Below are 19,899 nucleotides of genomic sequence, written 5' to 3'. Positions count from 1 at the left end.
AGAATCTCTTTCCTTTTTTTTCTCATCAACATTATAATGAAACGACATTAAACAAAATAGCATTGTTCGAGCACATGCTGTACACTAAGGAAAATACTATTGGCCTTTCCAGTTTGAATATGAATGTTATTTCCTTCTTACCAACTAGACGCGCTCAGTTCCTCTCAGAAAATGAGAGTGGGTTGGTAGGCGGAAGTGCAATTTTGTAGCAGAGGGTATTGACTTATGCACGTTCATTGGGGACAGTGAAGAAAAAGTATTTGGAAATGGGGATCCCCTCAGAAACAGAGACTAGAGTCCAGGCAAGAGGACGGGGCAGAGAAAAGAGGTGTAAGACACCCTCTTACTGGAAATTTCAGGCCTAACAGTTACTTGTCATTCGTTCTTCGCAGAGGAGAGAGAGACGTGGAGCTTGGCTTTGGGAAAGAAAGAGACATTGCCCCCTTTTCCAAGAGTGAGGGACAATTTTGTTGAGAAAGTTTTTCCTGGCACTCAAAGAAACACAGAAGTTGTTCTGTTTTAAACCTCATAAAATTTGTCAACTCAGCTATGCCAAGAACTGGTACAGGGCAACTCTGTCTTGCCCAGGCCGTCTGGCGAGTGACTACATTAAATTCTGCTCTTGCATAATAACGTTTCACAGAAATCACAGTTTTAGGAAGTGAAAATGACTGCTGTGGAGGACCTGAACTTTCTATGGTATTGAGGATGCCCCCTGCTTGGCACACACCCATCTCTTCAGAAAGCCAATTAGAAAGGTATGGTCGAGAAAGGAGGATGGGCAAGGAGCAATAACTATGAACACCTACTGGGTGTTAGACATATATTTTTAGTCGACAAATGTTTACCCAGCGTGTCCTTTTATCAGGCGTGGTGTGAGTTGCTAGGATGGACAGCACAACAGTCATGGTCTCTGCCCTCGAGAAACTCAGTCTTCTGGGGAAGAAATAAGTTGAGCAAGTAATCCCAAGAGGGGCAATGTGAACAGCCTGCCGCCGGAAGCAGAAGTCTCTTAGCATCTCTATGAAAATATTATGAGCCCCATTTTGCAAATGGGCAACCAGAGGCTCAGAGAGGTTAGAGAAGCTTGTAAGAAGCACAGTGAGTATTTGAACTTCAGTCATCTAAACCCACAGGCCACATTCTATTGGCTGACTTTTACATCTATTGTGTGGCATTTGCATGTCTCCAAGGTGAGAGCTTGAATAACAATTTACTCTTTTCTAAGAGTGTCCACACCTTCAATGGGTGAAGGACTGTACAAATAGGTATTTTTAGCAAGGGTAGTAGAATGAAAAGCCACAGGAAATTGCGGCCCCATCCTTACTGGGTGGGGCGGTCTCAGATGTGCCATTCAGTGTTTCTGGGCCCGGGTCTCCTGGGAGTGTTAACTTTTTAAGAGGTTGGTTGTTAAGAGAGTAAATTAGGTGGCAGAAGTGAAAAGTAGTCTGTAAACTAAAATCACTCATTATTTTTATGCTTATAATTATTACTACTTTTCAGCATTGTAAGATGTAGTATCTCAATAGCCAATCTTCACTTAGCTGATTCCTGGCTGCTGGCTCAGCCTGGGTTTAATGTCACATCAGAGAGCACGGTGGTCCTGTTTCCACATCCGGGTGATGAACTATCACGGTTTCTTTAAGATAATTCTGGTTTTAGCCCTGGAAGTCTTACATCCTCGTCATTTCCTCAGTCCTGGGCCATTGGGGTGGCTGATGACTCAATATCCCTTCCTTCTGGTGGATTCTACAATGAACCACAAAGTACTGGTGTGGCAAAAACATGGACTTTGGCATCAGATACACCCAAGTTCAAATGCTTGTAAGTGCTACATCACTTCTAAGCTGTGTCATCTTAGGGAGGTCACTCATTATTTCAAAATACAGAAAACATTTACCTCATATGATTTGTAGGTTCTCACCTCAGCAGGCACCCACCCCTCTCTTGGTCACCATGTTCCATGTTATTAGCCTCCATTCTCTGCCTCAGACATGCAGAGCTCACTCTCCCACTTTTCACTTCCTGTTCCCACTTTGTGGAAGGCCTGGCTATTCCCAGATGGGCCCTGTCTTGTCATTTAGGTCTCTGCTTGCCTGTTACCTCCTCACAGGGTCCTCCCTGTCCACTCATTCAGGAGCACCTCCCCCAACACTCCCAGACGCTCTGCCCACCTTTCATTTTCTCTCCTCCCTAACGCTAAATATGATCTGCAACTGTCTTGTTTAGGACAGGGGTCTGCAGCCTTCCAAAATGGCTCCCAAAGGGTCCCACTTCCTGCCGCTCATGCCCTTGTGTGACTCTCTCCCTGTGAGTGTGGCTAGGCCCTGTGGACTTGCTTCTAACAAACAGACTACGGCAAAGTGATGCGATGTCACTTCTGAATTATGTCCTAAAAGACTGACTTCCGTCTCCCTTTCTCAAGACTGATTCTCATTTTCTCTCCCCTCCCTCTCCCCCTCTGCCTTCCCCTCCCCCTCTTCCTCTCCCTCCCTCTCCCTCAGGTCTGTCCTGATTCCTGCCCCATAGAAACTGCAAGACAATAAATGCTGTGGTGTTAAGCCATTAGATTTCGGGGTATATCGATTGGTCATTTCCTCCCCTAGAACGTTAGCCCCATGGCAGAAGGGACCACCCCCACCTTGCTCACTTTTGTAGCCCAGAGCAAAAATCAAGGTCTGGCACATAACAGAGGCTCAGTTTCATTGAATGAGCAAACATGAGGGCCCAGGCTACACACAAGGTATGTAAAGACACATGAAATATATATTTGTTGAAATTGCACTATTTAGTGACCAATTAAAAGTGAAGAGGGTTTGGAAAACAGAGTGTCCGGGCTGACTTATTAACCGTCAAGTGCATAGAACCCTACTGTGGGCTCGAAGATGTTGAATGAACAAACTCAGGCATAGGTTTTGGTTAGGACAGATTAACAGTGATAAGCTTGGTGTTGACGCACTGTGAAATGCCAGTAAAATGTCTCATGGGCATTCAGAAACAAGTCTGGCTTTTCACAGACTATTAACTGAGGAAAGCAATGCCAGAATCCTGTGTATACCCCATTTCCGTGAAAATACACACATACACACATGTCTGGAAGGAAACATACCAAAATGTTAAGTGCTTCTCAGTGGGTGGTAGGATTCCAGTGATTTTCATTTTTTCCTTTCGGCTATCCATATTTTCCTCAATGGACGGAACACACAATAAAGGTATTCCCACGTAAAAAGCAGAGAAAGAGCCCGCAATAGATATAAAAATCGGTCTTGTGTAAGGCCTTCGAAGGTGCAGGGCCGAAGGAGGTAACCAGTGAGAGGGAGAAGTAGAGAGAGGACGGCGGTTGCTGTGGGCATAACTCCAGCGCCGTTTTTAAGCAAAATTTCTGGTCGGGTGGCAGAAAAGGCATCTGGTGTTGCCTTCCAGGGGCGTGGCCACGTCCCACACTGCCAAGCTCCCCCCGCCTGGTCCTGACAGCCCTCGTTCTTGGAAACATTTCTCAACCTGCCTTTCAAACCCACTTCCTGCCACCACACTGGCCTAGTCTTGATTTTTCTCACTCCTGCCCGTCTACCGCCTCCTGAAGCATCCAGCTTCCCCAGGCCCCGGAGCCTGCCTCACAGTCAACGGCTAGCGCGATATCCCACAGTTGTGTTGAACGTCCTCCTCATCTCAGCCAGTGTGCGAAACCATGAGCTTCAAGACTGCTTCGGCCTTTACCTCCTCCCCCAAAAGAACTTGATTCGACTTTCACTTCCCGTCAGGGAGCCACCACTTTACTTCCAGTATAACCGCTACCTATATTTCAAAGTTCTGCTTTGGAATTCCTGCAGCAATGACCCCTTTCACGGCTACCTAGGCTTCAGGCACGCTAGTTTCTGGCCAACTGTTTTTAAATAGCTGTTCGGCAGTTGACATGTATTTGTGCCTGTGATCTTAAATTTTATTTGTCTGAAAGGCAACGCAAGGAGCGAACACTGGGTTTGCCGAGCCAGGCTGGGCTCCGAGCAGGGACATGAACCCCAGTCGCTGTGGCGTGCACCTCGTTCCCCCCAAAGAGGGTGTGTGCCAGGCACCGCAGGGAATTTGAGGAACTCCAGAGGCACCGCCCAGACAGCAGGGTTTCAAGTGAGACTGGCTCTCTGGGTCTTTTCCCCCAGGGGGATGCCCAGGCCCTGCACGGTGCCCTGGGGTTTGCACGAACACCTCTTCGAGTAGAGGAGGAACAGAGAAACCCTCACCGGTGTGAGTGTGGTAAAACACTAGTAGTGCTCGGCCATAGCGGGCTCTACTCTTTTCTGACACGTGGAAGCCTCCCTGCCCACCTGGCGAGTCCTTGCCAGTGGACTGTGAGTGGAAGTGACGGGGTGGAGCACGGAAGAGTGGGCCGAGTCCTCCAGGTACCTCCTTCTGTAGTGAGAAACGCGGAGACCCCGTGTGGAGGTGGCAGTCGCGAGGACACGGTGGCCTGGATTGCTGAGTCACATCAGAGGACAGTTGTCCCGGCCTGTTTGGGGATCAGTTTGTTACCGTAGCATAACCTAGCCTACCTCGACCAATACAGAAGCAATTCCGGATTTGGACGCATTACTCTGACTTAATGATTTCTTTTTAATTAAGTTGATTGGGGCAACGTTGGTTAATGAAATTAGATGAGTTTCAAGTGTACAATTCAGTAATACATCATACGGAAAGCAGACAAGTGGTTGGTCTCTCTGCAGTAGCTCTGTGGATCTACACTGCACGATGGATGGGCACCTGGCCTAACCCGGTACTGCTCCCTGCTTTCCTGGCAGGAATTGTTTTTAATATTGAATTCCAGCCTCAGTGGTCATTTTTCACTCCAGGGTGGTAGCCTATCTAATGCTTAGTCTGTTCCTCCAATTTTTAAAAGGTTTTAAATAAGTTCTACGTCTACAGCGAATGAATAAACATACGATTAACCAGAAGAAATGATATTGGGTAAAGATTTTTTGTTTCTAGAGTTTTCCTTTATAAATACGACATACATTCTATGTACATAAAAGATAAATACACTCTATTTCACTGACATCTTCTCTGGATTCCAGTATGAGCACCGTCTGGGTCACACCGAAATAACTATTTTGAAATGTTCATTTGAGTTCGCATAAATATTATATGCATTTTAACTAAGTTGGCTTTAACACTGCTTGTCCAGCATTTTGATTGTAAATATACGGCCTTGCATTTTATATGTTGGCTATGTGGGTATTTAAAGATTCTTATGTGTGTTTAATCCTAGCCCAGGTAATTACTATATACCTCGTTTTTTAGGATTTTTATTAGGGAATGCTTAAGTGAAAGTTTCACTTTGCTTTTGCCTTTAAATAATGTCCTTTCATAGCACGAGGAAAATTTCATTAGGACCTTAGCATTTGTTTTTTAACATACTTCTCCCCTTTGTTAAGTAAAATATACTTTCCCTTAAGATTTAATTCAAAGTTTTTTGGGGGGAGGTGGAGTGATAATAGACAATACAAAAAAGATTAAAAAAAAAGAAAATGAATTCAATCCCACACCACCTACGGATCGTGGGGCGGTGGGTGGCGACGTGGGATCGATTTCATCCTCTTTTTATCCTACTCTTTGCCCATGTCATTCTCTTCCAATGATTTTTAGAGGCTTCTTATCAGTGTTCCTAGTACATCCGTATGTACTATAATTTGGATATATCGTAGAACTTGTATTTCCAGCTCATCGCCATCCTAAATGTTGTAATGAATATGCTCGTCTGTCGTTCGCACTAGGCAGACTAATAAGCACTGCCACTCGCCTCCTGGCCTTTCGGCCTTTCGTCAGCTCGCCCCCTCGGCAATGCCCCCCTCGGCAATGCCGTAGGGACACCAGTGAGTCATTCACCCAGTCCGGCGCTCGCGCTCTCCCGTCTGACCGGGTCCTCAGCGTCCGACACGACCGACCCCTCCGCTTCCTGGTTTCCTCCCACTCATCAGCGCTTCTGCTCCATCTCTCGGCCACTGTCTCCTCCTTGGCTCTACTTCTAAACACGGGGGCCCCACGCTCGGTGCTTACAATTCTCCTCCCCCCGAGGCCTCATTCACGCCCACTGCTTGAATAGGCTGAGGGCGACCCCGTGGGTGTCTCCAGCTCTAAACTTTGCTGAGCTTCAGACTTGTAGGTGTGGCTACCCATGGGACTTACCCACTTGGGCATATAAGGTTTTTCACACTGTCCAACTCGGACTTCGCGACTCTCCTGCTCCAACCAGACCCTCCCCAGACGCTCTTCCTCTGGGTTAGTCGCACCTCTGACCCGGCTTGAAAAGCCCAAGCAGGGTGTTCGCCTTCCTACGCCCCCTCAACCCCACCCCATCGCCCGGCATGGTCGCGGGCCGCACACCCATCACCTACCTCCACTGAAGCCATGACCTCCGAGTTGGCGTTTGGCGTTCCTTACTCCTGTTCTCCCTTGTTCCATTCAGCTGCCAGTGATTTCTTTGAAACTCAAATCAGATAACGTCCCTTCTCTTAAAACGCTCCAATGTCTTCCCATCCTCTTTTCAGTTGCCTACAAGGCCTTAGGGAGGCGGCCCCTTTCCCTGTGGCCCGTCCCCTTTGCTCCGCTAGAAAGCTTTGCCCGCTGACCTTGGCACAGCTGGCTCTCTCTTGTTGTTAAAGGATTTACAGCCTCCACAGACTTTCTTTGATTGCCCTGAAGCACCTGCTGCCACACCCCAGGGTTATCGCATTGCTGTTTAGTTGCCCTCAAAGCATGCAGCAGCCGCCACAGCATTCTCGACTCTGTTGCTTATTTCTTCCTTGTCCCTCCTTCTGGCAGGTGCCAGGGCAGCAGGACCTTGTCTGTCCTGTTCTCTGCTATACCCACAGCTCCGGGGACAGGGCGTAGCTCCCAGAAGGCATTTGGTAAATATTCGAAATGAATAAAAACTTCCGGTTTCCCTATCACTGATTTTACACTGAGGGCTAAAGATTAATATCCCAGTTAATGTGACGATTTTTCCTTTCTTTTGTGTAGAGTGGAAAAACTTGGGTTTCTCCTGTTTTCCCGATGGGGAATTGAAGGATCAATGAAAGTAGGGAAGTAAGTGAGATCAGTAATTACACTGAGTAGAACACGTATCTGTCTCATACGCTCTGCAGCGGGAAAGTCTTGAATTTGATACTAAAAATGCTTTGCGGCTTTTCAAATGAACCTAAATTACGTTTTGTGGTAAAACATATAGAACACAAAGCTTACCATTTTAACTGTTTTTATGTGTCAAACTTAGCGACATAGAGTACATTCACATTATGCAACCATCACCACTATCCGTCTCCAGAACTTTTTCAAATCTTCTCAAACTATAACTATACACATTAAATACTAACTTCCCATTTCCCCTTCCCTCAACCACCATTCTGCTACGAATTTGACTACAGGAGGGATCTCACATAAGTGGAACCATTTGGTGTTCGTCCTTCGAGTGGCTTATTTTACTTAGTCCATGTTGTGGTATATTAGAATTTCCCTCCTTTTCTGAAGCTGAATTACATCCCATTGCATGTATTACCACGTTTTTTCTTTACCCATACATCCGTCGATGGGCATTTGGGTTGCTTCCACCTTTTGGCTTTTGTGAATGATGCTGCTAGGAATATGGGTGTGCAAATATCTGTTCGAGTCCCTGCTTTCAGTTCTTTTGGTTCTGTCTAAAACCTAAATTATTTTTTAACATTATTCAGTATGGGGGGGGGGGAATTCTGCTTCACCTGAATCAGGGTTCTATCTCTGTAACCTGAGACGTTCTAGCAGCTGCATGCTTGCAGGGCAGTCGCGGGTTTACCGTACCCCTGCCAGGCCTGTCCCTGCCCCCACCCACCCGCGGCAAGAGAAATGAACTCAAAGCAAGCACGCCTAGCACACCGCTCAAAAAAAAAAATCTCACCTGCTGAATTTCCAATGAAGATGAAACGAAATGTAAAAACAGGCCATTTTTTATTAAAAGTTAAAAACTGTTTTCAAAGTTTACACACGCCAAAAGGTACTTGCACCATCGCAGGGATTGCTAAAATCACTGCCACGCAGGTACAAACCAGTGCAGCAAACGTGCATTGGCCGCCTCGCCCCACCGAGTGCTTGTATTTGGAGCAAAGCTGCTCCCCGAGAGGGAAACCCAGCACTCACCGATGGATGTCCTTGCTGCTGGCACTGCCTCCGGCCAACGAGCCTGACGGCGGGACCAGCAGGAGGAGCAGTGCCAGGCTCCCTGCCTCGGCCCACAGCCAGGACACCAGGGCCAGAAGGAGCCGCGGCTGCGCCCCGCCCTGAGCAGGGCTCATTCAGGCAGGCGACCAGTCGCTTAGCGGCGCTCTCGCAGACCGTGGTTCTCCTTCCTGGCTGCACGTTACACTCAGTGGAGAAACTGGGGTGGGGGTGGGGGGAAAGATCCTGATAGCCCGAGCCTTGGGTCGACGACATCGGACTCTCTGGGCATGGGACCCGGTCAGCTCCATTGGCTGCGAGCTCCCTGGGGGTTCCGAGGCCGAAGGCGGCTTGGACAACCATGGCAGCCACTTGTTTCTCAAGTCTCACCTTCTTAGAAGCCTCCCTTGTTCTGAACAGTGGGCATGTGTGACGACATACTTCTTGAGCATGACATACGGATGCTTAGTTTCCACCACTGATTTGTGATGGGTTGAAAACAAAAAAATAGAGCACCCAGATTTCATTAAAAAAGTTTATTTCCATATAAAAGTGCCAAAATATCCACCAACGTCATCATCTATCTCAAGAACCAGTTTACGCTAGTCATCAAAACACAAGCCTCTTTATTCACATTGTTTAAAAATCGAACTCTTCTCATACATTCCCACAGTAGCTCGAGTCTCTAGACAGTGGGAAGTTTGCATTCCTGTTGGCCGTCGTAGTCCATATGTCCAGGTTCATGTAGGCACGAAACGGGTTAAAGCCCGGGTAGTATTCCTTGCACATGACCGCCTGGCTTTCCATGTGGGTCGAATGTTCCGTGGTGGGGTTGATGGGACAGCAATTTTCATACACATCGCTTTGAGGGGCCCAGATGGAACCAAAAAGTCCAGACATGGGAGATAAGCTTCGGGTGCTTGTGAGGTAGGGCTGAAGTATAAATGAGAAGGGAAAAAATATAAATATTTTTAAAAAATAAAAATAAAAAAGCAGCCTTAGAAAAGCAGTGTCAAGGTTGAATATATATCAGTGGATTCCACAATGATAGCCATCTAAGCCACCTGAAAGTTATTAGGTTATTCCCAACCACCTGGGTTGCTTTCAACTCCATTTTTGTCAAATGGAGGAGGGTTATGACATCCTCATCTAACTGGATAAACTTATTTTCAACCCGAGGAAGGACCCACAGGTCAACTGCCCTCCGTCAAAAAAGAAGTGCTGAGTGGATGTGAACGGGCCAGGGGGCGCCGGGCTTTTAATCGCATGGAAGTATTCGCAGGCAGGAATCCCTCCGGCCCTAGTCACCGGCCACTGGCTGACCTCCCTGCGACTTTCAGACCATCTCTTATGAAGGATGAAAAGGTCAGCAGGGCCACCCACACAAACACCGTTGTGTCACAAAAGGCTTCTGGGCCCAAATTCGATTTTACCTACAAACCATCACTCCTTGGTGGAGTTTGGAAGTGGCTAGAATGTCAATGTCGGCAAGCTGATTACATGTTGGTTCCTTCAGAGGGTGCTAGCCTGAGCTTCTATGATCTAAACTAACAGTCCCCAACCTTTCTGGTACCAGGGACCAGTGGTCCTATGAGAACCTCATGCCTGACGATCTGAGGTGGAGCTGAGGCGGTGATGCTGGTGCTGGGGAGCGGCTGCGAATACAGATGAAGCTTCGCTTGCTTGCCGGCTGCTCACTCCTGCTGTGTGGCCTGGTTTAGGAACAGGCCACGGACTGAGGGGACCCCTGATCTAAAGGACACAAGCCAGGTTTTGGCTGATCCGAACCCAACTCGACAGCTAAGTGAGACCAGGATTAAAGAACCACAGAAAGAACATGGAGTCGCCCAAGGGCACAGCACAGGACAGCACTGACCTGAGAGCTGATGAGACCAGCATGTCCCCAGGCAGTCGGCATGTTGGGTGGGGTGTTCCAGGTAGACTGCGAGTTGTGATCAATAAACTCTGTCTGAATTTCAGCAGGACAGGGGAAGCCATTGGGGTAATTCATGTTTTCTACAAAGAACAAGAGACATCAACATAGGTAAACATTAAGGCGAGAACTGAATTCTCTCAGCAAAAAAAGCTTTCAAGGCCTTACTATACTAACAAGCTAAAGACAGGCATAAAATACTTACTCTGTGTGGACCAAGGGGATTGTTTCACTGTCAGTCAAGGTTAAAACTGTCTATCAATCAGACACATCAGCCGGGAAGCCCTCAGTGAGGAAGTCTTCCTCTGGGCTTCATGTTCTGTATTTAATAATGTGATGGAATCTCTCTAATATACAAAATCCACTCAACTACTACTAAGGATTTGAATAGTGTCAAGAGTCTTACCAGTCCTTAAAATTTTCTTTTATTCCCTGTCATGCTACCCTCAGCCACCTGCACATATACCACACATGCATTGATAAAAGCAAAACGAAACTAGGCACTTCATAGCTAGGATAATAAACACCAGCCTCATAAGCATAGAAAGTAAGTCGCCACAGCACCCTCTTGTGGTTAGCATGGAACAATGCATGTATCGAAATCCACATTAGCATAACGTCTATCATACCACTTATTCCTTCCCGGAAAAGGTGGCTCCAGTATGAGAAATCATATTGTAATGTACAATAAGAAAACTTTCCAGGTTATCAGGGAAATCTCATATCTCTTATTGTTTATTATCGCAGCTGACTGAGCCCAGGCATCTACCATTTTCTACCATTTCCCCCCAAAGCTCCTTTCCTTCCTTCTGCAGCCCTACTCAAGGGCAGAGGAGTCAGGACACGTTGAGGAAAAGATAAATGTTCCTATTTCACATGGACTTTCCTGCCTAAAAAGAAGAGCCAACCATTAAAGGCCCAGCCTCCCAGAGGATTAATCCACAGTGGCAGGTCCGCGTAAACCCAAACGACCCAATTCTCCTTGAAGAAGTCAGCTGATCAGGGTTATTTTTTTTGGAGAAGCCCCCAGACACCCAGGTTGCCAGGGCTTTTCCAGGCCATAAAATTACATATGGCAGAATGCATGAGTAGACCCACACAAAGGCACCCGGCAGCCTCCTGGAAGGTCACTTCGAAGGCCATTCGCTGTTAAAAGGCGTGTTCTTAACAACAAAAATAAATAAACGAGCGACAACAAAAATGGGTTCGTGGATACAGAGGACAGACTGGTGGTTGCGGCGGGTGGATGAGTGAAGGTGTTAAAAGCACAAACTTCCAGTTATGAAACAAGTAACTCTTGGGGATGCCATCTACGGCATGGTGACGACTGTTAACAATACTGCACTGCATATCTGAAAGTCACTCAGAGAGCAGATCTTAAACATTTTCATCGCACGAAAAAAAGTCAGGAACCATGTACGGTGATGGATGTTCACCACACTTAGTGATCATTTTGCACTACCTACAAATATGCAATCATTATGTTGTACACCTGAAACTAATGTTCTGTATATCGATTATATCTAATTTTCCTTTTAAAGGGCACGTTCTTCTGCAGTTAGTGCCTTAAGTCTACATCCTTCCTGCCTTGACTTTCTGAGAATGAAAGTGTGGCACTGGCATCGTTCGGGCAGCTTTTACCTTCTGGAAAGGTATTGTAATCGTTCGGCTCCAATGGACAGTACACACCGGGGAACTGGCCTTCGCAAGTTGCACTCCAATCAATGAAACTGCTACGAAAAAACAAGAGGTCTCCTTTCAGAAACTGGATGTCAACGGATCAAGTGAAGAAGGAAGGAAATGATTTTATTGCCCAGCATCCTAATTGCTCCTGAGTCCTCAATTCTGAAAAATAAAAGATGTACCTTCTCAAGTCACAGAATCAGAGCCTTACTAACTGAATGCTCGTCACCAGTAACATACCATGGAAGGACAGACGGCTCGGACCAGGGGCACAATTCCTTCATAACCAGGTTGGTTAAATTAAACCAGAGGCAGAATCCAAGGCTGTGGTTTTCTCAGCCCTATGGAGGAACAACTGGTCTACCTTGGAGGATCTTAGCTCACACCTGAAGGGCTGAAACACGTTCTGCCATGAAAATGTCCACCTTCTAGTCAGAGCGAGGCCAGCACACACCGTAGGTAAAATCACAACTATAAAGACTATGATTCATGATACTTTGATCACAATTACAAATTGGATTCTTCTTATGGAAATAAGAAAGGAAATGCAGCTGTAATAAGCTGAACTGCTCCCCCCACCAAAAAACAAACGAACGAACAAACCTTCAAATGGATTCTGTGGTTAAACACAGATATCAACGTTTTCTCAAGTCTTCATAATTCAATAACATATTAATATCCAATAGCAAATTTAAGGCACTGCCATTGTGTAACTATTTTTTAATACTCAAATCATTTGATCTTTTAAAAACGTAAATGTGTTCGAGATTAATACCATGGAAAAGTGGGAATCTTTGCTCTGTGAGGGAGTAGGAATTATGAACGATCATTGTTTTCAATTTTAAAAAGGAAAAGTAATGACGTGGTCACTGGCCATATTACTTTTATCTCCTTTGGTGTTTTCTCTCATATCTGGTTTGCTGTTTTCAAAGACACCACGATGTAACTCCAGGCAGGTGGCAGCAGCCAGCTAAGGTAGCAGGGGATGGGAGCCTGGCTCACGGTTCTGTAGCTAACAGATGGGACTCAGAGTCCCACCGCATGCCCACGGGCTAAGCCAGGCTGCAGTCTGAGAAGAGACCTTGTACCTGTTATGAACCGGGGCAGGTCCCTGCATCAGGCTGGGCACAGTGTTCTCCAGAGCGCAGTTGAAGCCACCTGTCACACACATGGGCTGCGCGGGCCACAGGTCTCCAGGGGGGTAAAGACCTAAGGAAGAGAACAAGGCCTCTGGTCCCCCTTCTCCCGCCTCAGCCCTCCCTGCAGGACCCGGCCACATCCCTTCCCTCCAGACAACAGCCCCATGTCACCCACACGCGCCGAGCACGGCTGCCTTCCAGGCCCCTTCCAGGCCCCTTCCAGGAGGGATTTTCAGAACATAAAGCGGAAACAGAACATATTGCTTTAAGCTTTACCACAAGATGGTTTTAATGACTCGACAAGTGTCTGAGGACCTACTTTCTGCAAGGGCCTGCCTGCTGTAAGCCACCCAGGACACAGTGGCAAACGTGAGCAGACAACGGAAGTGAGACGCGGAGCACGGCCGCCAGTTTACGCGCTGTGGCGACAGACACGGGGCCGTCGGAGGCCTCACCGAGCGGACAGCTGATCCACCCGAGATGAGCCTGAGGTTTCGGGAGGTGATTGCAGTAAAGGGACAGGAGGCAAGGAAGCAAGTGTAACGAGGGAGGGGGGAGCCGAGGCCCGGCGACAGTTAAAGCTCGCAGGTGTGGGGGGGGGGGTGACAGACCAAAAGAAAAGGGCGGGACCAGTGCTTTGGAGTGACTGAGAACAAAGTCACGTCTCTAGTGACTTTAGGGCCTAACCGAGGATTCTAACAGGTGATCCAAAGGTAACTGCAGATTTTGACAAGGACGAGGAGAAAGGCACTGGAAACGCACAGGCATAGAAACGCAGACGAAGACACTAGATGACCTGTAATTCATTCCGAGTGACAACAAATACAGAGACAGAATGACATGTTAAGAAGAATCTATTCTGACACAGGTTTTGATTTTTCCCGTTAACTGAATTTTCTCTCTATCAGCTCCAAGGAAAAGGGAGTGCCATCTAAGCCTCAGCCAAATCCTGCCTCAGCCAAGTACCGACCTTCGGGTTTTTTAAAATCAAAAACGCTTACTTTTCCTAGACTAGTTACTAGATCCAACTCTCAAATAATTCATTTCCGTTGCTAATTTGACAGCGATTCCAAAACGCACCCAGGGAACAACACGGGAGCCTTGTGCTTGCGGAGCTGCCCTGCTCCACTGTGCACGGCAGCTTCTGCATCGGCATAATTTACAAACGCAAAGGCACGTACACGTGTGAGAGCTAAACGGCACCATGGAGAGCGAGACCAGGCTCACCCGACCTTAGCTGGGGAGGAAGGAGGCACTAGAAGGACATGGCAGACACAGACCAAGGCAAAGAAACGAAGAGAAGAAACATGAGGGGGAACTGGAGTGGACCTCCCACAGAGTCCTAGGCGGGAGTGGGGCCCCCCATTTCTAGGCTCCTGGGCTGCTGTCCTCCCCTGGCTGGAAGAGGCCCACAGGAGCGGGGCTTCTGGTCCCCAGCCTGGTGCAGGCGTGAGGCTGCTTGCCAAGATGGCGCAGCGGGTTAACGGGCTTCTGAGCCAGGGCAGGGAGGCGAGGGGGGGAAGGACAGGAAAACCGAGCAGGCTAAGACGTGGGGCCTGTACCCGTGGGACGCTCTCTATCTGGCCTTGCCACCACTGCCTTCTCAGACCCAGAAAGGTGAGTTAAACGCAGCGGTACCCCCGCCCCGGGTAGAGGGGCCGCAGGAGGGAGCGCAGCGTCAGAGCAGAGGGGGCAGCTGAGGTCAGAGGCCCCTAACGAAGCCGGTCCAGAGGCAGGTGCCTTCCCGCTGCACAAAAGCCCAGTGACGTGGCGACGAGGGTGCTGGGGCAATGGCCCTGCTGCACACGACCTGCTTGTCATCTCAAACTTGCTGGTGCACAGTGCAACGCAGATGCCTGGCTGGCGTTCGGAGCAAGAATAAGGCACCTCACTCACCTTTGTCTTCCTCGAGGCCTGCAGGCCCAGCAGGAAGGCTGGGACAGGGAGCTTCTGCATACTGTGGGAGATTATGCACCTCTCTGCGGAAAACGAGAAAATGAAGATCTGCTGATTTTTTCTGTACAAGGAAATACTGAGTGTGTATACCCAGGTCTGACTGAGTTTTTACATGAATTCTTCCCCCAAGAAAAGTAGATACTAGAGACGTAACAGCACCCAGCCAGGAAAGGGGTTGGGAAATATTAAATCCCCAAGATCCAGCAAAGTCTTTTTTTTAATAAACAGCAAAACAATTTTAACTTAGGTCACCTGCAGTTTCATATCTACCAGCTGGTGGCAATTCTTAATCCCTGGTTTACCTTCTACCCTGAACAAAACCCGTTTACACAGAGCTTTCTTTGTCTCTGGCTGAGTTTTTTCTTCTTCCCAAACTCCCCAGTTCAATTTTAATGACATCCTCCTGTCCCCTCAGAACACGGCCAGCGCCTAAGAAACCTCATTACGTTCCTCAGTCTGAAACCCACACCCTCCTGTTCTCTCACTCAGTTAAAGGCGCTTGTTTTCTCTGTCCGACGCTGAAGCTGTCGTCATGCCGTGCGACTGTAAACATGTGGCATCTATTAGGTTCTTGCAAAAGTTCCTAAATCATCAATGCCTAACTTTATCTCAGGTCCCAGCAAAGGGTGAATGATGTCCTTCCTTATAATAACTACGCTTTCTTCTCCCTGCATTCAGGATGTGGGGCTTTCTAACTTGGTGACATTCCGAAAAGGACTGGTGACCCCGGAGACACCCTCACATGGACCGTGTTCATTTGGAAGGATCTTGCCTGCTGAATTATTAGTAAAATCAGAGTTTACTTTCTCGCATCCTTAAAAAGTTTTCAGGGTCTACGGCCATGCCATCCTGAACACGGCTGACCCCGTCTGATCTCGGAAGCTAAGCAGGGTCGGGCCTAGGTGATGGGAGATCACCTAGGAAGACCAGGTGCTATAGGTGTAAAAAATAAAAAAATAAGGGATTTTAAGATGACAAGGTCCTTGCAATCTGTGAGGTCGACCAAGGGTTGTCTCGCCTAAAAATAAAAATAATAAAAGTTTTCATGCTGGAATCTGCAGAACCAAGTAGAAAGAAGAAACATGCCAATAGAGAATGCAGCACATAACACATACTGGAAGAACTGGACAGTTAAAATCTTACGTGGGATTGCAGATGTTATGACAAAGGTTCAAGGAGATGGGGGTTTCTGAAGGGAAGTTGTTTTGTGACACGGCGTCTCCTACATAAAAACAAAAAATTATCACAGACTTTTACAGGCATAATTCAACTACAGTATTAGAATGCAGATGGCTAATCTCACTAACCCCTACTGAGAGATTTATCTGTTTAAACTGATATTCACACATTCGGTGATTTAATTTTTACAAGTTTTTAAGTAATTTATCTTTTCATTGAAGACTTAATAAAACCCCAAACTTAAATTTATTAATCTTGGCTTAATAATGTTTTAATTATGGAGAAAAAGCTGAAACTGTTAACCATTTAAGTTTTTAATAGGGATTTTTCTGATGAAAGAAATTTTGCTATATATATATATATATATATATATATATATATATATAGACCCCTCAAGTTTATAAAAATATTTGTGCACTGTAAGAAATCTATAAAAAGTTTAAAGAAGAAAAATATAAGTTACCTGCAATTATATTATCATTATCAACATTTAGGTATATTTCCTTACCATCTCTTTTATGTATACATATATGTATAAAATTGGGGTCATACTTTGTTTATTTTGCCTTTTTGATCTTATATGCCATTAATTATATTAGGGACATTTTCCTGATACATAACCTTCAAATTTTTATCATCCTTCTGTCAGCCTTTCCCTTCCAAACAAAATGGTACTTGCATTTTTTGTTAATGCTAACTACCAAATTTTTAAGTCAACTGCATTAGCATCCTTAGACAAGCCTTGTCTTCAGCAGTGGCTGGAGCTGTGCTCGGTGCAGGCTATGAAAACCAAGCTTCCTCTGGCCAAGAAAGCCAGCCCCATTACCGACAGAATGCCGAGTACCCCCCTTCACTTATGGCCCTACGCTCTCAACGTGGGAGACACTGTCCCCTCGAGGGGACAGGACTGGTTTGTTTCTTGGGAGTTGAGGAAATCTTATTTTTATGCACAGTACACAGTGAGACACAGGAAACAGTGGCTTCTCAGGCTCCTGGGGGGAGGGGCCGATGACGCGAAAAGGCCGAGACAGGTGGACTGAAGTCACACGCGGGCACTTCGTCTAGGTTCTTACAGCCACGAGTGCTCTGGTCTCTCGGACGAGACCTTTTACAGGTGTCACTCCTGGTCGGAGGGGCCAGGGCGCGGTGCCCGGGTTCGTCCCCAGGACCCACCGGCTGGCAGGGGGTGCCGAGGGCCCACCACGGGCTGCTTGTCCCCATCTGAGCTGCTGGTGCTGCTCCAGCTGCCCCAGCTGCCCCGGCTGGCACGCACGCTTCCCGAGGAGCTGCCGCAGTCCGAGCTGGACTCCGAGCAAGACTTCTCCACACACTTCTTCCCGGGCTGCTGGAAGTAACCTTCTGTGGGAAGAAGAGAGCAGAGCTGAACCCACGCACGGGGGCCATGTTTCACCCAGTTTCAACCTGGTGCCATTTCTAGTCAAGGGAGAGGCATGATCCTGAAGGCAAGGCTCAGATGCAGTCGGCCACCCCTGCTCATCTGATGAGAAAAAAGATGCTAACTGAGAGTAATGACGGGCGTCTAAGAAAACAGTAGGACAAGCTACGTCTCTTCTGCTATGGGATGGGCAACGAAGCTTGTGAATAGCGATGATAACCTTGATCTAAAAATGGTCTGGGAATAACAAACACTTCTATCAAGAAAACTGAGGCTACGCTATTAACAGGAGACTTGTAGGTAACTTCCCCCTCTCTTTTATTAAGATATCTACTAAGAACTTCAAAGTATATATATGTGTGAGTGGGAAGAACCTCTACGAAGACCAAAACCCAATACAAGTGTCAAGGGAATGAATGGGAGGAGAAGACAGAAACCCGTTCACTCTACTGGCCTGTGTGCCGTGGACATGTGTCTGGGACAGTGGGCGCTGGGCTGGAGATCGCACCTCCCCCGCCTTGGACCCAACATGTGCCGCCAACTTCAGTGGCCCTTTATGTAGCCTCCTGCCATGCTCTGCCCTGCCCTGGACCTGGACCTCTCCCTCCCACTCCCAGGGACGTGCCCAGCAGTCCTTGGGTGGGACAGTGGCCTGGCTCTGCAGGAACCACCTGGCTCAGGTGTGTGAGAACAGCCGCTGTTCTCACTCTCACTTGTATCTTCTTTAGGACGAGCAACACTTGTCCCTTCGGCGATCTGCACGAGGGCAGCCGACGAGGGCCAGATGGAGTGGCGGTGGGAGGGAGGAGGGGGCGACACTAGGGGCTTGTCCAGACTCCAAAGAGTCAGCGTTCCCGCCTCATCCCGACACCTTCCCGGTTGGGCTTTAGTAAGCTAAGTGACCCAGAAAGGGATAATGCCATCAAGACACCCCTTCTCTGGCACTGGAAACGTCTTCGAGGAAACGAGTTCCAGCAGAGGCACCACCGCCCGGAGCTCGGCATCTTACACACCTGCCTCCCTCTGTGCAGCAGGTAAGCTCCTTCCGACGCCGGCGTCTGCTTTGCACATTTCCCCAGGGGTTTCCTCTATACACCAGTTTCTCACATCGATGTCCCTGCTCAGTTCGGACCTTTCGAATTCACCGCACGCGAGTTTTAATTCACTCTGTTCAGAAGGCCTGCAAGAGCCACACAAAAAAAATCACATCCGCATGTTATCAGGCATCTACATACATATCGCTTTCCAAGAGACTTATTAGAGGTAAAAATATAAATCTGGAACAACTTGAGACTACTTCTCTTTGGGTCTGATGGGAGAAGATGGTGAGGAAAGGAGTGATACCTAAAAAAAAAAGACCGTGCTCTTTTAGAACTAGGATTAATCTGCAGTTCACTTATTCTATTTTCGTGTTTTATGGTGAGAGGAGTAAAACTCCACAGGGTTAAGTGAGTCGCTCAGGGTCAATTGGCAAGTGGCAGGTCCAGGACCAGAACACAAGACGCCTGGCCTTTCTCCTTTGGTTTAGTGTAAAATATGATCCTCGACAGGTGAACCTGGGGGAAGGTGCCCCGTGTTTGCTTAAGCCTCTTCTCATTCACTCGTCAGCAAAGGTGCTGCGTCTACAAAGAATAAAGCTCTTCCCCCAAAGAGCCCACCGTCCAGTAACGATCTCTCTCTTACTAGACCGTGACCTCCTTGAGGGAAGAACTGTCCCACGATTTTGTAAATGTGGCACAGAAAGGCGGGCAGAAAGCTATGGGATACCTAGATGATTATTGCACACAGCCCGATTTCAGTCCTCGCGTTCGGTTTGTAAGACTGCAGTTAAGAAGAGCAAGCATGTCGTCTACGGCCACGCCACCCTGAACACGCCCGATCCCGTCTGATCTCGGAAGCGAAAAGCAGGGTTGGACCTGGTTAGTACCTGGATGGGAGACCACCTAGGAAGACCAGGCGTTGTAGGCATAAAAAAATAAAAAATAAAGGGACTGTAAGCTGACAAGGTCTTTGCAACCTGTGAGATCAACCAAGGGAGATGCAGCACACGATATTGCCGGTCTCCGACGGCTCAGGCGAAGAGCTGGAGCGAGGGCCAAGGAAACACAATCCCACAGCCTCCTACTTCTTAAGCGTCATGTTCCTAAAACATCCTGATATGCTACCAGCTACCTGAAAACCGCATTTTAAGAACTCTTTTCTTCAGCATGTCAGAAATCTGCTTTTAAAATTATACTGTAACATTGAATTGTTGGAATTCCACTCAGGTTCATATCAGGAAAATATGAAACTTTAGAGTGACCACATGAGTCAATCAAGTTTTTATGAAAATACACGTAAAATACAAGGGTTAACCTTCCTTTCTATAGGATACCGCGTCGCCACATTCAAATAATTTAGCCTGAGTAATTTTGGCCAAAATAAGGATAATTACC

General features: G+C 47.4%; 1 protein-coding gene and 1 pseudogene across 2 annotated transcripts in view; one reads left to right on the top strand and one right to left on the bottom strand.

The window, feature by feature from the left end:
- Positions 1-8,699: 8,699 nt before the first annotated feature.
- TMEM131L (transmembrane 131 like) overlaps positions 8,700-19,899 on the bottom strand; it is a 132,358-nt gene continuing 121,158 nt past the window's right edge. For both annotated transcript variants that reach the window (XM_016144603.2, XM_016144604.2), the window contains 8 exons: positions 18,478-18,644; positions 17,242-17,427; positions 16,033-16,111; positions 14,830-14,912; positions 12,883-13,003; positions 11,753-11,844; positions 10,055-10,194; positions 8,700-9,111 (listed from right to left, as the gene is read on the bottom strand). In XM_016144603.2, coding sequence (XP_016000089.2) covers positions 8,836-9,111; positions 10,055-10,194; positions 11,753-11,844; positions 12,883-13,003; positions 14,830-14,912; positions 16,033-16,111; positions 17,242-17,427; positions 18,478-18,644 — 1,144 coding nt within the window. In that variant the 3' untranslated portion in view covers positions 8,700-8,835. The remainder of the gene's footprint in view (positions 9,112-10,054; positions 10,195-11,752; positions 11,845-12,882; positions 13,004-14,829; positions 14,913-16,032; positions 16,112-17,241; positions 17,428-18,477; positions 18,645-19,899) is intronic.
- On the top strand, positions 19,312-19,432 carry LOC118612653 (annotated as a pseudogene).

This window comes from Rousettus aegyptiacus, unplaced genomic scaffold (assembly GCF_014176215.1).
Source record: "Rousettus aegyptiacus isolate mRouAeg1 unplaced genomic scaffold, mRouAeg1.p scaffold_m13_p_16, whole genome shotgun sequence".
In the NCBI taxonomy this organism is placed as follows: domain Eukaryota; kingdom Metazoa; phylum Chordata; class Mammalia; order Chiroptera; family Pteropodidae; genus Rousettus; species Rousettus aegyptiacus.
Note: the sequence above shows the minus strand (reverse complement) of the source record. Positions and strands in the feature narration are given on the sequence as shown.